Genomic DNA, 21,518 nt, shown 5'->3' with positions numbered 1-21,518 from the left:
GAGACAGAGTCTTGCTCTGTTGCCCAGGCTGGAGTGCAGTGGTATGATCTCGGCTCATTGCAACCTCCCCCTCCTGGGTTCACGTGATTCTCCTGTCTCAACCTCCCGCGTAGCTGGAACTACAGGCACAAGCTACCATGTCTGGCTTTTTGTTTTGTTTTGTTTTTTTTGAGACGGAGTCTCGCTCTGTCACCCAGGCTGGAGTGCCGTGGCACAATCTCGGCTCACTGCAACCTCCGCCTCCCGGGTTCAAGGGATTCTCCTGCCTTAGCCTCCTTAATAGCTGGGATTACAGGCGCGCACCACCACACTTGGCTAATTTTTGTATGTTTAGTAGAGACAGGGTTTTACCATGTTGGCCAGGCTTGTCTCAAACTCCTGACCTCAAGTGATCCACTCGCCTCAGCCTCCCAAAGTGTTGGTATTACATGTGTGAGCCGCAGTGCCTAGCCTTGGCTAACTTTTGTATTTTTAGTAGACACAGGGTTTTGCCTTGTTGGCCAGTCTGGTCTTGAAATCCTGAGCCCAAGTGATCCTCCTGCCTCAGCTTCCCAAAGTTCTGGGATTATGGGTGTGAGCCACTGTGCCCAGCCTAATTTCTGTATACTTCTTTTTTTTTTTTTTGAGACGAAGTCTCACTCTGTTGCCCAGGCTGGAGTGCAGTGGCAGAATCTCGGGTCAGTGCAACCTCTGTCTCCCAGGTTCAAGCAGTTCTCCTGCCTCAGCCTCCCAATAGCTGGGACTACAGGCGCATGCAGCCACACCCAGCTAATTTTTTTGTTTTTTGTTTTTTGTATTTTAGTAGAGACTGGGTTTCACCGTGTTGTCCAGGCTGGTCGTGAACTCCTGAGCTCAGGCATTCTGCCCGCCTCGGCCTCCCAAAGTGCCAGGATTACAGGCATGAGCTACCGTGCTCCGCCATTTCTGTATACTTTTTAGAGACACCTTTTCATTTTATACACACACACACACACACACACACACACACACACTGAAAGTGTGCATGCGCTGCTGGGGTTTTGATGGGGATTGCATATGGAATCTGCAGATCATTTTGGCTGCAGCGAGCATCCCAGTAAGTAGGTCTGCCTGTTTCCTTGGGAGGGATCCCCAGAAGTGGGTCTGGGCGCCTGCAGTCCTCGGTAAGCCTTGCGGATTTGTTTTCCAAAAGCTGGAGATAATTGGCTCAGTTCTCATCCTTCCCGGGCAGCTAACCACCCAGCGCCCTCCACAACTAGAAGCAAAAATTTGCTGATTTGATGGAATGAAAATGACATCACTGTTTCAATACTTCTTTGTAATGCTAATGGCCTTGAAATTTCAATGGAGTTTAGCCATTTACAGGTTCTCTTTTTCAAATTGCCTGGGATTCTTTTTTTTCCTCAAGACGGAGTCTTGCTCTGTCGCCCAGGCTGGAGTGCAGTGGCGTGATCTCGGCTCACTGCAACCTCCGCCTCCCAGGTTCAAGCAGTTCTCCGGCCTCAGCCTCCTGAGTAGCTGGGATTACAGGCATGTGCCACCACACCCACCTAAGTTTTGTATTCTTAGTAGAGACGGGGTTTCGCCACATTGGCCAGGCTGGCCTTGAACTCTTGACCTTGTGATCGAACCGCCTTGGCCTCCCAAAGTGCTGGGATTACAGGCATGGTCCACCGCTCCCGGCCCTGCCTGGGATTCTTATGGCATTCTGAGAATCTTTATATAGCCAGAGTGTTAACCCATTCTTTGGCTTAGATATTACAGAACTCTCTGGATCTTGTGATCTATGGGAGTTTGAAGGTCATTCTATCCAGAGGGTCCTTGCAGGATTTTTAGCTGCTATCTCGGAAACACCTATGTTACCTATCAGTGTTTAGGGCCAGAATAATGCCTTTCCTGGGTGACAATTCTGGTTTGACTGAGTCTATGAGATGCTCTGATAGTCTGTTGACATTTTAAGGGATACAGTTTTTTTTTTTTTTAAACAGACAGGGTCTCACTCTGTTGCCCAGGCTGGTGTGCAGTGGTGCAACCATAGCTCAATGCCTCTAATTCCTGGGCTCAAATGATCCTCGCGCCTTCAACCTCCCACGTAGCTGGGACTACAGGTGTACACCACTAAGCCTGGCTAATTTTTAAATTTTTTTGTATAGATGGGGTCTTGCTAGGTTGCCCAGGCTGGTCTTGAACTCCTGGCCTCAAACGACTCCTGCCTCAGCCTCCCAAAGTCCTAGGATTGACAGGTGTGAGCCACCACACCGCAGTCTGGGATGCAGTTGTTGTGAGAGGTCAAGATGTTTTAAAACGTGAAGATAAACCGGGCACGGTGGCTCACGCCTGTAATCCCAACACTTTGGGAGACCGAGGCAGGCGGATCACCTGAGGTCGAGAGTTCGAGACCAGCCTGACCAACATGGAGAAACCCCGTCTCTACTAAAAATACAAATTTAGCTGGGCGTGGTGGTGCATGCCTGTAATCCCAGCTACTCGGGAGGCTGAGGCAGGAGAATTGCTTGAACCCGGGAGGTAGAGGTTGCGGTGAGCTGAGATCACGCCATTGCACTCCAGCCTGGGCAACAAGTGAAACTCTGTCTCAAAAAAAAAAAGTGAAGATAAAATGTAATGTGTTTGGTTATGAAGGGCTGTCTGGGATTGAAAATGTGCAACCTCTGTCTAACAGACGCTTCTGCTTTGTCTGGGTGGTGCGGCTGAGTGGGGAAGTGTAGGTTTGGGAGTGAGAGCCTCAGTCTCTTTATCTGTAAAAGGGACACCAATCCCTCTCCCCGTTGACAGGAGTGGGGAGCACAGGGTAGAGAAGCAGGTCCCAGAGAATGCTGCAGGGAAGGCCTGGGCACCCTTCCTCCAGCTAATCAGGACCTTGCCCCCCCATTCCACACCATAAATTTTTTTTTTTTTTTTGAGACAGAGTCTCACTCTCTCGCCGAGGCTGGAGTGCAGTGGCACTGTGTCGCCTCACTGCAACTTCTGTCTCCTGGGTTCAAGCAGTTCTCCTGCCTCAGCCTCCCGAGTAGTTGGGATTATAGGCGTCCACCACCACGCCCGGCTAGTTTTTATATTTTTAGTAGAGATGCGGTTTCACCATGTTGACCAGGCTGGTCTTGAACTCTTGACCTCAGGTGATCTGCCTGCCTCGGCCTCCCAAAGTGCTGGGATTACAGGTGTGAGCCACTGCGCCCAGCCGCTTAAATATTATTTTCTAATTTTTTTTTAAAATCTTTTTGAGACAGGGTCTCGCTCTGTCACAGGCTGGAGTGTGGCGGCGCGATCTCGGCTCACTGCGACCTCTGCCTCCTGGGCTCAAGTCATCCTCCCACCTCAGCCTCCTGAGTAGCTGGGATTACAGGCCCACACCGCCATGCATGGCTAATTGTTTTTAATTTTTGTAGAGATGGAGTTTCACCGTGTTGCCCAGGCTGGTCTCAAACTCCTGACCTCAAGTGATCTGCCTGCCTTGGCCTCCCAAAGTGCTGGGATTACAGGCGTGAGTCACTGTGCCTGGCCTAAAAAAATTTTTTTTGGGATGGGGTCTTGCTCTGTTGCCCAGGCTGTTCTTTTTTTTTTTTTTTTTTTGAGACAGAGTCTCGCTGTGTTGCCCAGGCTGGAGTACAGTGGCACGATCTCAGCTCACGGCACGCTCCGCCTCCCGGGTTCATGCCGTTTTCCTGCCTCAGCCTCCTGAGTAGCTGGGACTACAGGGGCCCGCCACCACGCCCGGCTAATTTTTTCTTTTTGTTTTTAGTAGAGACGGGGTTTGACCGTGTTAGCCAGGATGGTCTCGATCTGCTGACCTTGTGATCTGCCCGCCTCGGCCTCCCAAAGTGCTGGGATTACAGGTGTGAGCCACCGCGCCCGGCCAACCAGGCCGTTCTTAAGCTCCCGGCGGTCCTCCCACTTTGGCCTTCCAAAGTGTTGAGATTACAGGCATGAGCCACTGTGCCCAGTTCCTACCGTAAATACTACTTGAGTACCTCCTATGTGCAGCATAGGACTAGGAATAAAAAATAACTTGTAGCATACCTAGTAATGCTGGCGTGAGCAGTCTGGCCAAATGTGGCCCACGTCTTGTTTTTGTAAATAAAGTTTTATTGGTACAGAGCAACGCCCAATCGTTTACTGTCTGGGTGCTTTCCTGGCAACAGGCAGCAGACGCCCTTTCAAAGAAAAGCTTGCTGTCTTCAGTGGGCAGAGACAATAAGGAACTAACACCTGTGATAACAGGTGATAAGCAGTGGAGAAAAACATTTCAGGAAAGGGCGTGGCAGGGTAAGTTGCAATGTTAAAAAGGACAGTTAGGGAAGGCTGAGCTGTAAGAGAAGGGAGTGAAGGAGTTAGGGTATAGACAGGCGGGAGTGTGCAGGGTCTTCCCTGTATATCTGGAGGGAGGACCTGATTGAGGGCCAGGGGCAGAGGTGGGCTGGAGCTACTCTGGACTAGCCCATTGGCAGTGACAAAGCCTTCTGGTTCTTTGCTGTTTAAGGAACTTATATCCCTATCATGATCACATGCAGCCCCCCCGCCCCCCCCTCGACTCGAACCAGGGAGGACTTCAGGTGCCCACCATACAGTTTCTAGAAGGGTCCCCAGCAACTACTGTTGTAGAGGGAAGATTGCATTGGTGGGCCAGACATGGTGGGTGAGTCACTCGGCCTCCCAAAGCATTGGGATTACAGGCGTGAGCCACCGCACCTGGCCTTAGTTTTAATTTTTAATAAATTTTTTTTGAGACAGGGTCTTGCTCTGTCTCCCAGGCTGCACGAAATCTCAGCTCACTGCAGCCTCAGCCTCCTGTGCTCGAGCGATCCTCCCACCTCAGCTTCCAGGGTAGCTGGGTTACAGGCGTGCACCACCACACCCGGTTAATTTTTTTGTATTTTTTTGTAGAGATAAGAGTCTCTATCAGCCCAGGCTGGTCTTGAACTCCTGGGCTGAAGTGATCTGCTGCCCACCTTGACCTCTGGTAGTGCTGAGATTAAAGGTGTGAGCCACCACGCCAGGCTACAGCTTGCATTTTTTTCATGGAGGTGAAATTCATGTGGCATACAATTAACCATTTGAAATGTGTATACTTTAGTGGTATTTGGTGTATTCATCCTGTGTAATCACCAGCTATCTATGGTTTCAAAATTGAATATTTATTTATTTGAGAGAGAGTCTCACTCTGTCGCCCAGGCTGGAGTGCAGTGGCGTGATCTCGGCTCACTGCACCTTCCACCTCCTAGGTTCAAGTGATTCTCCTTCCTAAAAACCTCCCGAGTAGCTGGGACTATAGGGACACGCCACCATGCCCGGCTAATTTTTGTATTTTAAATAGAGACGGAGTTTCACCATGTTGGTCAGGCTGGTCTATAACTCCTGACCTCAGGTGATCCGCCCGCCTCTGCCTCCCAAAGTGCTGTGATTACAGGCATGAGCCACCACTCCCAGCCCTGAATTTTTGTTTTAAGCAAGGACAAATGGCATTTGGCTAGAAGCAGACACGGACTCTGACCTTGTAGTAGGTGCTTTTAGCTTCTCTGAGCTCCAGGGTTTGTAACCATAAATAATAACAATAATCATAGACCAGGCTCAATGGCTCAGGTCTGTCATCCCAGCACTTTGGGAGGCTGAGGTGGGAGGATCGCTTGAGCCCAGGAGTTCTAGACCCCAGACTTCGCAACGTAGTGAGATCCTGACTCTACAAAAAAGAAAAAATAAAAATTAGCTGTACATGGTGGTGCACACCTGCAGTCCCAGCTACTCAGGAGGCAAAGGTGGGGCGATTGCTTGAGCCCGGGAGGTTGAGGCTGCAGTGAGTCATGATCGCACCACCTCAGCTCCCCAGGTAGCTGGGACTATAGGCGCCTACCACCACGCCCAGCTAATTTTTGTATTTATAGTAGAGACGGGGTGGGGGGCGGGGGGGGGGTTTCGCCATGTTGGCCAGGCTGGTCTCGAACTCCTGACCTCAAGTGATCCACGATCCACCCGCCTCGGCCTCCCAAAGTGCTGGTATTTTAGGTGTGAGCCATCGTGCCGGCTGTGTGTTTTAGGTTTTTTTGTTTTTGTTTTTGAGACACAGTGTCGCACTGTTGCCCAGGCTGGAGTGCAGTGGCGCGATCTTGGCTCACTGCAGCCTCTGCCTCCTGGGTTCAAGCAATTCCCCTGCCTCAGCCTCCTGAGTAGCTGGGATTACAGGTGTGTGCCACCACGCCCGGCTAATTTTGTATTATTAGTAGAGATGGGGTTTTACCATGTCTGCCAGGCTGAACTCCTGGCCTCAAGTGATCTGCCCGCCTCGGCCTCCCAAAGTGCTGGGATTATAGGTGTGAGCCACTGTGCCCAGGTGTGTGTTTTAGGTTTTGATGGTCATTGGTCTTAGCTTCTAAGGTGTCGGGTGAGATAATAACTGGGGTGAGTAGGCGGCAGCCAGTTACTTGATTTGGGGAGCCAGGTCTTGAGCTCAGCCTAGGGCGAGAGGCAGGGAGACCCCCATACCGCAGGTTGGTATGAGGGATTCCAGTCAAGTCTTTGGAGAGGCCAGTGAGCTCTGGGCCTAACTCTGAGTGCCCCCTGGCACCCTGAGGCCTGCATCCTTCTTGGTGAAACGGGGGGATGGCAACTGCTCGGTCCTTGGGTGTGGGTGTGAGCAGTGGGTGGGGCAGGGGGGCACTGTGGGGGCTTGGAGTATAGTCTAGAGATGGAAGGAGACCAGGCAGGATGGCCTGGCATGGGCTGTGCTTCCTCGGGGTTTATTTTAGAGCCTCTTTTGTGAGTTGCGGGATGCCTTGATCCTCTCCTCACCCTAATGTGTATCTCTTTGCTTTGGCCCTGGGAACATTGGAAATCACATTTATGGCTGGACAGGGTGGCTCATGCCTGTAATCCCAGCACTTTGGGAGGCCAAGGCAGGAGGATCGCATGAGGCCAGGAGTTTGAGACCAGCCTGGGCAACATAGTAAGACCCCATCTCTACAAAAAAGAAAAAGAAAAAAATTAGTGGGGCGTGATGGTGTGTGCCTGTGGTCCCTGCTACCCAGGAGGCTGAGGCTGGAGGATTGATTGAGCTCAGGAGTTGGAGGCTGTAGTGAGCTATGATTGAGCCACTGCACTACAGCCTGGGTGAACAGAGAGAGACCCTGTCTTTAAAAAAAAGAAAAGAGGCCGGGCACGGTGGCTCATGCCTGTAATCCCAGCACTTTGGGAGGCCAAGGCAGGAGGATTGCTTGAGGCCTGCAGTTTGAGACCAGCCTGGGCAACATTGCAAGACCTCATCTCTGCAAAAAAGAAAAAGAAAAAAATTAGCTGGGTGGCCAGGCATGGTGGCTCACGCCTGTAATCCCAGCACTTTGGGAGGATGAGGCGGGTGGATCACCTGAGGTTGGGAGTTCGAGACCAGCCTGACCAACATTGAGAAACCTCATCTTTACTAAAAATACAAAATTAGCCAGGCGTCGTGGGGTATACCTGTAATCCCAGCTACTTGGGAGGCTGAGGCAGGAGAAACGCTTGAACCCGGGTGGCGGAGGGTGCGGTGAGCCGAGATCGCGCCATTGCACTCCACCCTGGGCAACAAGAGTGAAACTCCCATCTCAAAAAAAAAAAAAAAAAAAATTTTGCTGGGCCTGATGATGTGTGCCTGTGGTCCCAGCTACCCAAGAGGCTGAGGCTGGAGGATTGATTGAGCTCAGGAGTTGGAGGCTGCAGCGAGCTATGATCCAGCCACTGCACCGCAGCCTGGGTGAATTGAACAGAGTGAGACCCTGTCTCTAAAAAAAAGAAACAACACTTGTGCAATCGGGTAATCCCAAATAGAAGTATGTCCTGGGTGGCAGGTCACAGGTGGCAGGTTCCAGCCACTGTGATATGGCAGGAAGTAAGGAAGATAGTCCCCGCCCTCAAGGAGGGAACTGTCTCTCCGGGAAGACAGAGGCATGAAATTCACAAGGAGGCTGGCAGATCTGTTTCTGAGGGGTTGTGGGTGGTCACAGGTCACTTGGGGCCTGCTTGGGTCGTGTGGCTGTTGGAGGCTTCTCTGGGGCCCAGGGAGACCCGAGGTGGGAGTGAAGGAGGAGCATTCTAGGAGGCCTGGGAGTTCGTGCCTGAGGGGCCAGGCGGGAAAGGGGCAGGCTCATGACGTGACCAGGGAGAAGTTTGTTTGTTCTGGAGAGTGAGGTGAGGGGGGTGGCACACTGGCCTCATCGCCGTAGCTGAGTAGGGATTGTGTGTCCATTTTACAGAGTTGCAGACTGAGGCACTGAGAACGGCACTGCCTTGCTGGGGATGCTGGGGGTTCCCGGCTGCTCCGCCCAGCCTGGGAGGAGGGGCTTTGGGTGCCGTTGAGCCCTGTGGTGGGCAGGAGCCGTTGGCTGGCATCCGGGCCTGGGTGCTGCTGGGCGGGTTTCACAAGCCCGGGCAGGGGCCGGCCTGGGCCACTAGGCTTCCGTGCAGCCTGGGGCAGGAAGAGCTGGCGGCTGATGTAAGCTCTTGCGCAAACCCTGGCTGCTGGCTTCCGGAGCCTTCTACCCACCCGCCTGCCACAGCAAGGCGGAAGCCCGGGGCTCAGCAGGGCTTGGAGGCCCTGCTGCCCCGGCTTGGGCCGCATGGATGGACTGACTGGCCACCGAGGCCCCGGGGCCCAAGGGCTTGGCGCTGGAGTCCGGTGAGGGGGCTGGGCCTGGCTGGACTGGAGTGTTGGGGGCCGGACACGGGGCGGTGGTGATGGCGTGTGGCCAGAGGGCACCCCTTGCTGCTCTGCCCACTCCTGTTTTTGGGGCCCAAGGTGGAGGCCCTGCCCTTCTTTGCCTCAGTTTCCCCACATGTACCCCAAAGAAGATGGGTTGGATATTCTGGGATCCTGTGCCCCTGGGAGGCGGTCAGTGAGCACTTGTATACAGGCCCTTTATTGGGGAGAAGGGGGGCACTGGGGACTCAGAGGCTGGACTGGGATCTGTGAGCTCCCATAGGCTGGACCGGGGCCATCTAGGAGCCCACATCTCCTGCAAAGCCACATAACTTATCCATGCCCCCTGTAAACAGTGCTCACAACACAGGGCCTTAAAGGAGGTGGCTCTAGGGTACACACGGAATCTCTCCGCTGGGGGCTGGCCAGTGGTAGCACCCAGCTGGAGGTGCTTTGCTGCCACCTCCTGAGGGTGTTGCTGGGAGGATTTGAAATCAGCTGCACGGTGCCTGGTGCATGCCAGCTTTTAGTGAATGGGTGCCATGGCTGGTTATTGTTATTATTTATATTTTGAGTCCAGGTCTTGTTCTGTCGCCTGGATTGGAGTGCAGTGTTGTAATTGCAGTCACAGCTCACTGCAGTCTCCTAGCTCTTGGGCTCAACCCATCCTCTCGCCTCAGCCTCCAGAGACTATAGGCGAGAGCCACCTTGCCCGGCCTGTTGTCATTATTTATCATTATATTGTTTTTTTTTGAGACGGAGTCTCACTCTGTTGCCCAGGCGGGAGTGCAGTGGCACGATCTCAGCTCACTGCAACCTCCACCTCCTGGGTTCAAGCGATTCTCCTGCCTCAGCCTCCCGAGTAGCTAAAATTACAGGTGCCTGCCACCACGCCCAGCTAATTTTTTGCATTTTTTTTTTTTTTTTTCGAGACAGAGTCTCTCTCTGTCGCCCAGGCTGGAGTGCAGTGGAGCGATCTCAGCTCACTGCAACCTCCGCCTCCGGGCTTCAAGTGATTCTCCTGCCTCAGCCTCCCGAGTAGCTAAAATTACAGGTGCCCGCCACCACACCCAGCTAATTTTTAGCATTTCTTTTTGTTTTTTGTTTTTTTTTGTTTGAGACGGAGTCTCTCTCTGTCGCCCAGGCTGGAGTGCAGTGGAGCGATCTCAGCTCACTGCAACCTCCGCCTCCCAGCTTCAAGCGATTCTCCTGCCTCAGCGTCCCGTGTAGCTGGGACTACAGGTGCCCGCCACCACATCCAGCTAATTTTTTGTATTTGTCTTTTTAGTAGGGGCGGGGTTTCACCATGTTGGTGAGGCTGGTCTCTAACTCCTGACCTTGTGATTCGCCTGCCTTGGCCTCCCAGAGTGCTGGGATTATAGGCTTGAGCCACCGTGCTCGGCCTCATTATATTGTTATTGTGGTTAAACACATGCTTCCTTCCCTATCATTCCCGAAGGGAGGCATGTTTATCTCCATTTTGTTGATGTGCAAACCGAGACCTGGTAAGGGAAGCCCCATGCGCCAGGGCCTGCATGCTTCTCTCTGACCTGTGACCCAGAGGCCTGCCAGGGTCTTCCCTTAGAGGGGATGGCGTTTGGGGCTTGTGGGACAGAGCCCCTGGGTGGCAGCTGGGAGGCACCCTGTCTGATATGGGCCTGGCCACGTGGGGCATGGCGGGGCTGGCTGTGGCTTCCACCCAGGCCCTGCTGATTTCCATCATCTTTCTGAGCAGCAGTCGGCCCCGTGGCCCCTATTTGCAGTGACCCCGGGGTGGGGCCTGCTGTCTGGAGGGGTTGCCCTCCACAGGGCTCCCTTAGCGGCCCCCATGCCTGCCGCTCCATTCATCACGGATTCATTCCCTAAGCCACTGTGGCTCGGTGGTGCCAGCCATGGGCTGGGGGACACCCTGCAGGGCTGTCCCTGCTTTCTGGCTGTGTGACCTGGCACTTCCCATCTCTGAGCCTCACCTTCTTTTTCTGTGAAATGGGCACACGGGGCTGGCTAGGGCTGCTGTGGGAGGTGATTCTCTGGCTGGAGGGTGGGTGTCATCTCTGGGCCTGCAGAGCTCAGCATATGAGCCCCCCGCCTGTAAGTCCCCCACCGCCTTGCCCTGTGGCCTCTGGAAGTCCCAGTGCACCACCGACTTCAGGATTCCACCTGCAGATGGGGAGAATGGTGCCGGGCCGGATCTGGGCTGGTTGGGCGGCAGGGGTGGAAGGCCCTCCTCCGAGGGTGCGGGGTGCCCAGGGCTGAGGGTCTGCTGTGGGGGGCTTCCTGCTGTATTGTGCTTTCTCAAACCCTGGGTCTGGTTGGGTTGATCCAGGACCATCTTGCAGCCCAGGGGTGGGGCCGGAGCAGGGGAACCCTCTTTGGTCTCCTGGCCAGCATCAGCTCCACACAGCTGGGGAGAGGCAGCGGTCTCGGGGCGGTGGGTCGGGGCGGTGGGCCGGGGCGGCGGCGCCCCCCTGGTTGTCTGCCTGACGGTCCTCCCAACTTCTCTCTGCAGGCGAGGCCTTCTTGGGCAGCTTTGTGGCCAGCGGGATGGGGCCCTCGGCCTCGTCCCATGGGAGCCCGGTGCCACTGCCCTCTGACCTCTCCTTCCGCTCCCCAACCCCTAGCAACCTGCCCATGGTGCAGCTGTGGGCTGCCCACGCCCATGAAGGTAAGGAACATGCCGGGGTCGGGGCTGAGGGCTGCTGGGCTGATGTCCCAGCCACTCTGGACACTTCATGTGCCCCTCTGTTGTCATCGCTGAGCTGGGGCTGGTGGGTCCCAGGTCACCTGGCTTCCCTGTTGTTTCTCAAACGCTCAGGGCTTCTTCTTGTCACTGTCACAGGGCATTTGTATGAGCTGTTTCCTCTCCTTTCAGCCTGACACCCCATGCCACAGACCACCTTCCAGTCCTCCTCCGGCTCAGCTCAGAGACCCCCTCTTCCCCACCCACTTCCGTCACTTGCTTGTGACGACAGATTATCTCATCATTCATGAACTACCTGCTTTCCCACCGGAGTGAGCCCTGAGTTCAGTGCCTAGTGTGATCTACTCAGCACTGTATCCCTGGTACACAGTAGGCTCATTAATAATTACAGGAGCAGGCCGGGCATGGTGGCTCACAGCTGTAATCCCAACAGTTTGGGAGGTTGAGGTGGGAAGATCACCTGAGGGCAGGAGTTCGAGACCAGCCTGGGCAACATAGCAAGACCCCATCTCCACAAAAAAAAATTTCCCAGAGCGGGGGGACCTGGGGCTGTTGGGGCCTTTTCTTCTGCATTTCTGCAGCCATGCCCCTCAATGTAGGGGCTCTGCAGGCCTGGCTTCCCCGGGGTCGTGAGCAGATTCTGGATTTCTCTAGAGCCTCACTTTCATTTTCTGCCTGCAGACCTCCAAGCTCCTCTGTCTTCTCTGGCTTTGACAGGTTGTGGATGTTGGGCGCTAGGTACTTCCTTCTCCCTCCTCCCTCCTTCCTCCTTCCTCCTCCCAGGTGTCCTGTAGGTGCTCGTAGTTCCTGGAAGGTTGCAGCCCTGGAGCTCCTGCTGCAGGCTTAGGGCTCTTCCGGCCCTGCCCAGCCACTCTCCCTCCACTTCCTCCTGCGGGGCCAGGTCTGACCGTCATCCCGAATCCTGCGGCTGCTGTGTTCAGCCCAGGAGGAGACAGGTTCAGCCAGAGGCGTCTCTAGTCACAGGACACCATCCAGTCCTTACAGTACTTTGCCCATTGTACAGATGAGGTCAGCGAGTCTGCTCTTCCTGGACACTCTGGGAAAGGCATCTGAATCCAGGCACGAGGGTGCCCAGCCTGCACAGAGTGGGCCTTCTAGGCTGGGGTCGCACCTGAGCCTCCCACTTTAACCAGCCAAGGCAGATGCCAGAGGGTCTGGATGAGGAGAGCCTGCCTCTCGGGACTGTCTGCCACCAGCTCACTACCTCTCTGTCCCTGAGACTTTTCTCTTTGGCCAACAAATCCTAGTGATGACCACAAACACACAGGGTGCTTACCACAGCCCAGTGCACACTCAGCTCACTTCAGCCTCAGAGCCAGCCCTGCCTGGGGAAGGGACTGTTAGGCCCTTTTTTTTTGAGACAGGGTCTTGCTCTGTCGCCCAGGCTGGAGTGCAGTGGTGCAATCTCAGGTCACTGCAACCTCCGCCTCCCAGGCTCAAGCCATTCTCCCACCTCAGCCTCCTGAGTAGCTGCGACTACAGGTGCACACCATCACGCCCGGTTAACTACTGTATTCGTTTTTGGTGGAGTCGGGGTTTCACCATGTGTCCCAGGCTGGTCTTGAACTGCTAGGCTCAAGCGATCGTCCCACCTTGACCTCCCAAAGTGCTGGGATTACAGGCATGAGCCACTGTGCCCGGCCTATTAAGCCCATTAGGTCCATTTTACAGACGGGAGAGCAGAGACCTGATGCCTGTGTGGGAGTGCTGTTTTTTTATTGTTGGTTGTATTTTATTTATTTATTTATTTATTTTTTGAAATGGAGTCTTGCTCTGTCGCCCAGGCTGGAGTATATAGTGGCACAATCTTGGCTCACTGCAACCTCTACCTCCCGGGTTCAAGCAATTCTCCTGCCTCAGCCTCCTGAGTAGCTGGGATTACAGGCATGCGCCACCACGCCTGGCTAATTTTTGTATTTTTAGTACAGACAGGGCTTTACCATGTTGGTCAGGCTGATCTCGGTTCACTGCAACCTCCGCCTCCTGAGTTCAAGAGATCCTCCTGCCACAGCCTCCTGAGGAGCTGGGACTACAGGCGCCTGCTACCACACCCGGCTAATTTTTTGTATTTTTAGTAGAGATGGGGTTTCACCATGTTGATCAGGCTGGTCTCAAACTCCTGACCTCGTGATCCACCCAACTCGGCCTCCCAAAATGCTGGGATTACAGGCATGAGCCACTGCTCCGGCTGGGAGTGCTGTTTGAATGACTGGATGAGAGAACAGGTATCGGGTAGCCCTTTTGTTTGTGGGTGTTGTCAATGGCATGATTGACAAGGCGGTGCTGGAGAGAAGACATCGGCCCAGTGGGCCAGGGACAGGTCCTGCATCCCTGGCCTTAGCAGGGGCAGCTGGGTATGGGGTACCTGAGTCCCTGAGAGATCTCTAATTGGCCTGGGATCCCATAGGACTCTGGGCTCAGGCAGAGAATCAGGACCCTTACCCAGCACCCTAGCACCTGCCTGCCTCTTAGGGCTGTCATTCTGTGTGCCCTTTAAAAAAAAAAAACTATTTAAATTTTTTTTTTTTTTTTTTTTTTTTTTAAATAGAGATGGGGTCTCACTATGTTTCCCAGGCTGGTCTCAAACTCCTGGGCTCAAGCAATCCTCCCCCATCGGCCTCCCAGAGTGCTGGGATTAAAGGTGTGAGCCACCATGCCTGGCCTCTGTGTGCTCTCTTAGGTGACTTCTCCTCTCTCCATGGCTACCCCTTCCTTCTTTGTCCTGCAAGGTCCCAATTCTGTTTATTTTTATTTTTAAAAAATTCTGAGCCGGATGTGGTGGCTCACACCTGTAATCCCAGCACTTTGGGAGGCTGAGGTGGGTGGATCACTTGAAGCCGGGAGTTCGAGACCAGCCTGATCAACATGGTGAAACCCCATCTCTACTAAAAATACAAAATTAGCCGGGTGTGGTAGCAGGCGCCTATAATCCCAGCTCCTCAGGAGGCTGTGGCAGGAGGATCTCTTGAACTAAGGAGGTGGAGGTTGCAGTGAACCGAGATCCTGCCACTGCACTCCAGCCTGGGCCACAGAGTAAGACTCTGTCTCAAAAAAAAAAAAAAAAATCTGAATAGTTGAAGTCAGCACGTCCTGATGCTGGTGCTGGGCATTGCTGGTGAGGGGGTGGCCTTTGGGGAGGCGGGCAGGATCCTTGGTGGGAGGAATTCCTTCCTGGCAGCTCCTGCCTGGGAGACCCAGCAGCTGAAGATGCTGGGTCCGCTGAGGTTCAGAGAAGGCAGGTGACCAGCTTGGGGTCACACAGCAGAGAAAGGGCCTGTGTTAGGCTGAGGTTAAGAGTCCTGGCTGCAGAGTTCGATGGCCTCGATCCAAAGCCAGGCAGCTCTGATGTATCGTCTTGGGCAAGTGGCCTGCTCTGAGTTTTCTCGTCTTTAAAGTGAGGACATTAAGTCTCTTCCTTATAGGTTGTTTTTGAGGTTTAAATGAGGATGACAGTGGCAAAGCTCTTGGTCATGTTTGGTAGGCTGTTATCGGGCCCTGCTAGTTGGATCCATTCTGATCCTCTTTCTGGGGGGGACTGGAGACCCCAATCCCCCGTGAGGGCTGCCTGGGCCTGGAGAGAGACCCAGGGTTGGGGAGCAGGAGAATGCATTGCCCTGAGGAGCTGCTGTTAAACTCGAGGCGCCCTGCACCAGCGGTCGGCTGCCAAAAGAGTTTATTTCCAGGAGCTGGAAGGAAGCTCCTGGTGAGCAGCACAAATTGGCCCAGCCCAGCTTTTCTCTTTTCTGTTACAGGCTTCTCCCACCTGCCCAGTGGGCTGTACCCATCCTACCTCCACCTGAACCACCTGGAGCCCCCCAGCAGTGGGAGCCCCCTCCTCAGCCAGCTGGGTCAGCCCAGCATTTTCGATACCCAGAAAGGTCAGGGGCCAGGAGGAGGTAAGACTGTGGAGTCCGGGGTTGGGGGTGGCACAGGGGCCTTCTGAGAGGCTTCTGGGGCCTTTGGCAGCATCCAGGTAGCCCCCAGCTCTGTCCAGGATGCTGGCTTTTTTTTTTTTTTTTTTTTTTGAGACAGGGTCTCACTCTGTTGCCCAGGCTGGAGTGCAGTGGTGCGATCAGGTCACTGCCGCCTCAAACTCCCACATGATGCACCTGACTCAGCCCCCCAAGTAGCTGGGACTGCAGACACCCCCCACCACAGCCAGCTGACTTTTTAACTTCCCTGTAGAGGTGGAGTCTTGCTGTGTTTCCCAGGATGGTTTCAAACTCCTGGCCTCAAGCAATCCTCCTACCTCGGCTTCCCAAAGTGCTGGGATTACAGATGTGAGCCATTGTGGCCTAAGATGCTTTTTTGAGACCTGAGTCCCTAAGACCCCCCACAGGCTTCTTGGGCCCACCCACAGCCCTGGGTGCCTTCTGGTCACACTGTCCTCTTAGGGGCCCTGCTAGGCCTTCCGGGCAACTTCGAAAACAACCCCTGGTCTCTCCTTTTACAGATGAGGAAACTGAGGCTTGGGAAGGGTAGATTTAAACTTGGTTCTAGGTATTTCCAGAGCCTGCGCTCTCTAGGGCTGGGACGCCCATTTCTTCTTGCCCTGGGGGGTGCCTTGCCTTGGTGTGAAACCTCGGGGCTCCCTGCACCAAAACCGTTTAATTTCCAAGAAAAAACACTGGGTTGAGTGCGGCTCAAGCCTGTAATCCCAGCACTTTGGGTGGCCAAGACGGGTGGATCACCTGAGGTCAAGAGTTCAAGACCAGCCTGACGAACATGGTGAAACCCCACCTGTATTAAAAATACAATAATTGGCCGTGCGTGGTGGGGTGCGCCTGTAATCCCAGCTACTCGGGAGGCTGAGGCAGGAGAATCGCTTGAACCCAGGAGGTGGAGGTTGCAGTGAGCCAAGATTGCGCCACTGTACTCCAGCCTGGGTGAGGAGAGGGAGACTCTTTCTCAAAAAAAAAAAAAAAAACAAAAAAACAAAAAAACCAAAACCAAAACACTGGGGGAGGCATGGGTTGGTCCATCCCCCTCTCAGGGGTCCGCCTCCGCCCAGGCAGGGGTGGGAGGGGAGGTGGCGCTCGCTCACTGCCTGCTGTTCCCTTCTCCGCAGACGGTTTCTACCTGCCCACCGCGGGGGCTCCGGGCTCCCTGCACTCTCACGCGCCCTCGGTCCGGACCCCTGGCGGCGGCCACTCCTCGGGCGCCCCGGCCAAAGGCTCGTCGTCGCGGGACGGTACAGCCAAGGAGCGGGCGGGCCGCGGCGGGGAGCCGCCTCCGCTTTTTGGCAAGAAGGACCCGCGCGCCCGGGGCGAGGAGGCCTCGGGGCCACGGGGCGTGGTGGACCTGACCCAGGAGGCGCGCGCCGAGGGCCGGCAGGACCGGGGGCCCCCGCGCCTGGCTGAGCGCCTGTCGCCCTTCCTGGCTGAGTCCAAGACCAAGAATGCGGCGCTGCAGCCGTCGGTACTGACCATGTGCAACGGCGGCGCCGGGGACGTGGGGCTGCCCGCGCTGGTGGCCGAAGCGGGGCGCGGGGGTGCCAAGGAGGCTGCCCGGCAGGACGAGGGCGCGCGGCTGCTGCGGCGCACGGAGACCCTGCTCCCTGGGCCGCGCCCCTGCCCCTCACCGCTGCCCGCGCCCCCCAAGGGGCCTCCTGCACCCCCCGCGGCCACCCCCGCCGGCGTCTACACCGTCTTCCGCGAGCAGGGCCGCGAGCACCGCGTGGTGGCGCCCACCTTCGTGCCTTCCGTGGAGGCCTTCGACGAGCGCCCGGGGCCCATCCAGATCGCATCCCAGGCGCGCGATGCCAGGGCCCGCGAGCGCGAGGCTGGCAGGCCAGGGGTCCTGCAGGCGCCCCCCGGCTCCCCGCGGCCTCTGGACCGGCCCGAGGGCCTGCGCGAGAAGAACTCGGTCATCCGCTCGCTCAAGCGGCCGCCCCCCGCGGATGCCCCCACGGTGCGGGCCGCACGCGCCTCCCCGGACCCCCGCGCCTACCTGCCTGCCAAGGAGCTGCTCAAGCCCGAGGCGGACCCGAGGCCCTGCGAACGTGCGCCCCGCGGCCCAGCCGGTCCTGCAGCCCAACAGGCCGCCAAGCTCTTCGGCCTGGAACCCGGGCGCCCCCCGCCCACCGGCCCTGAGCATAAATGGAAACCCTTCGAGCTGGGCAACTTCGCCACCACGCAGATGGCCGTGCTGGCCGCGCAGCACCACCACAGCCGCGCCGAAGAGGAGGCCGCCGTGGTTGCTGCCTCCTCCTCCAAGAAAGCCTACCTGGACCCTGGGGCTGTGCTGCCCCGCTCGGCGGCCACCTGTGGCCGGCCGGTCGCTGACATGCACTCTGCGGCCCACGGGCCTGGAGAGGCCTCGGCCATGCAGAGCCTTATAAAGTACAGTGGCAGCTTTGCCCGGGAGGCCGTGGCCGTGCGCCCTGGTGGCTGTGGCAAGAAGAGCCCCTTTGGAGGTTTGGGCACCATGAAACCCGAGCCTGCGCCCACCTCTGCGGGTGCCTCCCGAGCCCAGGCCCGTCTCCCACACTCCGGAGGCCCTGCAGCGGGCGGCGGCCGGCAGCTGAAGCGGGACCCCGAGAGGCCTGAGAGCGCCAAAGCTTTCGGGCGCGAGGGCTCTGGTGCCCAGGGTGAGGCAGAAGTGCGACACCCGCCTGTGGGCATTGCAGTGGCTGTGGCCCGGCAGAAGGACAGTGGCGGCAGTGGCCGGCTGGGGCCTGGGCTGGTAGACCAGGAGCGCTCTCTGTCGCTGAGTAACGTCAAAGGTAGGTTCTGGGCAGAGCCCAGGTGCGGGTAGGATCTTGGGTCTCTCTGCCGTTTCCCGTACATTACAGTGTGGGCCCTTTCCCTTTGCTATTGCTAAGTCTTTATAAGTATCATTTTTTTAAATGGTCTTGAATGTTCTGTTGCGAGCATGTACCATGGTTCAGTTTTCCACTCCCTTGGTGGGCATTTTCGTTTGTTCCTTCTCCGATGTTTTGTGTTCGGAACGTTGCTTTCAGTCTTTGTGTGCATTGCATCTTCGTGATACTTTTAGTCATTTCCTGAGAATAGATGGTCTTGGGAATAGACAAATATCAAACCTTCAATTTGAAGTCATCGAGGGACCTAACTGTGCCTTACCGATTCCAGTGTCCCCGGTACCTAGCCAGCCTGGGCTCTGGCACGTAGTAGGTGTTTGATGGATGAGTGAATGAGTGAGGAACAGACAGAAACTGGGGTTCCAACATCCTCACGGTCTTGATACTCAGTACTTGAGTGACTTTTTAGGTAGGTAGAGAGATTACGTGCCTGTAAGTGGTTTATGAGTATCTGTTATATTTTGGATTCTTTAGAATTGTTTTATTTATTTATTTATTTTTGAAACTGAGTTTCACTCTTGTTGCCCAGGCTGGAGTCCAATGGCACGATCTCAACTCACCGCAACCTCCGCCTCCCAAGTTCAAGTGATTCTCCTGGCTCAGCCTCCAGAGTAGCTGGGATTACAGACATGCGCCACCATGCTTGGCTAATTTTGTGTTTTTAGTAGAGACAGGGTTTCTCCAAGTTGGTCAGGCTGGTCTTGAACTCCTGACCTCAGGTGATCCGCCCATCTCAGCCTTCCAAAGTGCTGGGCATTACAGGCGTGAGTCACTGCCCCTAGCCTGTTTTATTTATTTTTAGTTTATAAATTATTATTTTGTTTTAGAGATAGAGTCGTGCTCTGTCACCCAGGGTGGAGTGCAGTGGTGCGATCATAGCTTACCGTAGCCTTGACCTCCTGGGCTCAAGCGATCCTCCAACCTTAGCCTCCCAAGTAGCTGGGACCGCAGGTATGCGCCACCACGCCCGACTAATTTTTTCTTTTTCTTTTTTTTTTTTGGAGACAGAGTCTTGCATTGTTGCCCAGACTGGAGTACAGTGGTGCCATCTTGGCTCACTGCAACCTCTGCCTCCTGGGTTCAAGCGATTGTGCCTCAGTCTCCCCAGTAGCTGGGATTAGAGGTATGCATCACCATGCCTGGCTAATTTTTGTATTTTTAGTAGAGATGGGGTTTTGCCATGTTGGCCAGGCTGGTCTCAAACTTCTGACCTCAGATGATCCGCCTGCCTTGGCCTCTGAAAGTACTGAATCTCCTACCTGTGTCACTTTTTTTTGTTTTGTTTTTTGAGATGGAGTCTCGCTCTGTCACCCAGGCTGGAGTGCAGTGGCACAATCTCTGCTCACTGCAACCTCTGCCTCCTGGGTTCAAGCGATTCTCCTGCCTCAGCCTCCCGAGTAGCTGGGACTACAGGTGCGCGCCATCACGCCTGGCTAACTTTTGTATTTTTTAGTAGAGACAGGGTTTCACCATATTGGCCAGGCTCATCTCAAACTCCTGACCTCAAGTGATCCACCCGCCTCGGCCTCCCAAAGTGCTGGGATTACAGGCATGAGCCACCGCATCTGTTTTTTTTTTTTTTTTTTTTGAGACAGACTTTTGCTCTGTTGCCCAGGCTGGAGTGCAATGGCATGATCTTGGCTCACTGCAACCTCCGCCTCCTGGGTTCAAGTGATTCTCTGGCCTCAGCCGAGGAGCTGGGGTCACAGGCACCCGCCACCATGCCCGGCTAATTTTGTATTTTTTTTAGTAGAGATGGGGTTTCACCATGTTGGTCAGGTTGGTCTCGAACTCCTGACCTCAAGTGATCTGCCCACCTTGGCCTCCTGAAGTCCTGGGATTACAGGCGTGAGCCACCGCGCCCAGCCAGCTGTGTCACTTTCCCACCACCCTGATGCCTGCCCCAGCCGGTCCTGGGTATCTGGTGCTGGACCTCCCGCCTGCAGCGCCCTTCCCACTTCCTGCACGGCCATGTCTCCCCATCCTCTGTGCCTTCACCTCCCCGTGGAGCCACCTTGGACCGGGCCTGTCTCTGGCCGAGCTCCAGATGCTCCTGCCTTCCGGGGACGGCCCTGAAGTCTTTGGATTTTGAGTTGGGAGGTGGGGCTCTGTCAGGCTTGTCTTGGAATTCTTTTCATCCAGCAGGGCTGGCTCATGGTGAGCGATGCTCAGTGAGTGAGTGTTGACTGACTGAATGAACACACTGCTCTGTGTGGAGCTCCTGGAGCCAGGCAAGCCCCGCTACACTCTTACCCTGGGGCTTTGCATGAGAACCTGCCTTATTCTGGGACAGAAGGAGGGAGGGGCCAACAGACCTTGGATTGGAGGTGGCCAGCTTGGTGATGGAAAAAGGTCTCCTGCTCAGAGGTTTGGGGCTGTGGGCCCCCCTGGGAGGCAGGAGATCTCTTTGAGCCTTTCTCTGGAAGGATCCTCCTGTCACATGGGGTGGCACCTTTGTTGGGGGCTCACGGTCACTGGATTCCATCTGAGATCCCAGAGTACCTGTCTGTGCTCAAGAGGCTGTGAGTGTGTTTGTGTGGGGGAGGGGGACATGCGAATGTGAGGGAGGGAGGGAGGGTGTGCCAGAGGTTTGGGATGAGATGTTTGGGGATTTATCTGAAGCTGCTCTTCTCTGTTGGTGCTGATGTTTGAAAAGTAGGTGACTGGTTGGGGGCCGGGTATGGTGGCTTAGGCCTGTAATCCCAGCACTTCGGAAGGCCAACGTAGGAGGATCACTTGAGCTTAGGAGGTTGAGGCCAGCCTGGGCGACCTAGCAAGACCTTGTCTCTACAAAAAATAAAAATAGGTTGGGCGTGGTGGCTCACGCCTGTAATCCCAGCACTTTGGGAGACCGAGGCGGGTGGATCACCCGAGGTCAGGAGTTTGAGATCAGACTGGCTAATGTGGTAAAACCCCGTCTCTACTAACTAAAAATACAACATTAGCCAAGCGTGGTGGCACATACCTGTAATCCCAGCTACTTGATAGGCTGAGGCAGGAGAATGGCTTGAACCTAGGAGGAGGAGGTTGCAGTGAGCTGAGATCGTGCCATTGCACTCCAGCCTGGGCAACAGAGTGAAACTCTATCTCAAAAAAAAAAAAAAAAAAAAAAAAAAAATCATCCGTGTATGCTGGTGTGCCTGTGGTCCCAGCTACTTAGGAGGCTAAAGTGGGAGGATAGTTTGAGCCCAGGAGGTCAAGGCTGCATTGAACTATGATTGCACCACTGCGCTCCAGTCTGGGCAACAGAGTGAGACCCGGTCTCTAAAAGAACAAAAAAGTAGGGGGCTGGATTCTTTCTTTCCTTAAAAAAAAAA

At 55.2% G+C, this 21,518-nt stretch overlaps 1 protein-coding gene across 9 annotated transcripts in view; it reads left to right on the top strand.

Annotated features, from left to right (window-relative positions):
* The window catches only part of TNRC18 (trinucleotide repeat containing 18), a 119,151-nt gene that overhangs the window by 20,586 nt on the left and 77,047 nt on the right, over positions 1-21,518 (top strand). For 8 of the 9 annotated variants that reach the window (XM_054655453.2, XM_016957059.4, XM_016957060.4 and 5 more), the window contains 3 exons: positions 11,169-11,324; positions 15,134-15,277; positions 16,450-18,105. In XM_054655453.2, coding sequence (XP_054511428.2) covers positions 11,204-11,324; positions 15,134-15,277; positions 16,450-18,105 — 1,921 coding nt within the window. In that variant the 5' untranslated portion in view covers positions 11,169-11,203. Of the gene's footprint in view, positions 1-5,930; positions 8,639-11,168; positions 11,325-15,133; positions 15,278-16,449; positions 18,106-21,518 lie in introns of those variants that run through there. The other variant, XM_016957062.4, reaches the window with a different exon arrangement.

Source organism: Pan troglodytes, chromosome 6, assembly GCF_028858775.2.
Source record: "Pan troglodytes isolate AG18354 chromosome 6, NHGRI_mPanTro3-v2.0_pri, whole genome shotgun sequence".
Classification (NCBI taxonomy): Eukaryota; Metazoa; Chordata; class Mammalia; order Primates; family Hominidae; genus Pan; species Pan troglodytes.
This window is presented reverse-complemented; position numbering and strand designations above follow the sequence as displayed.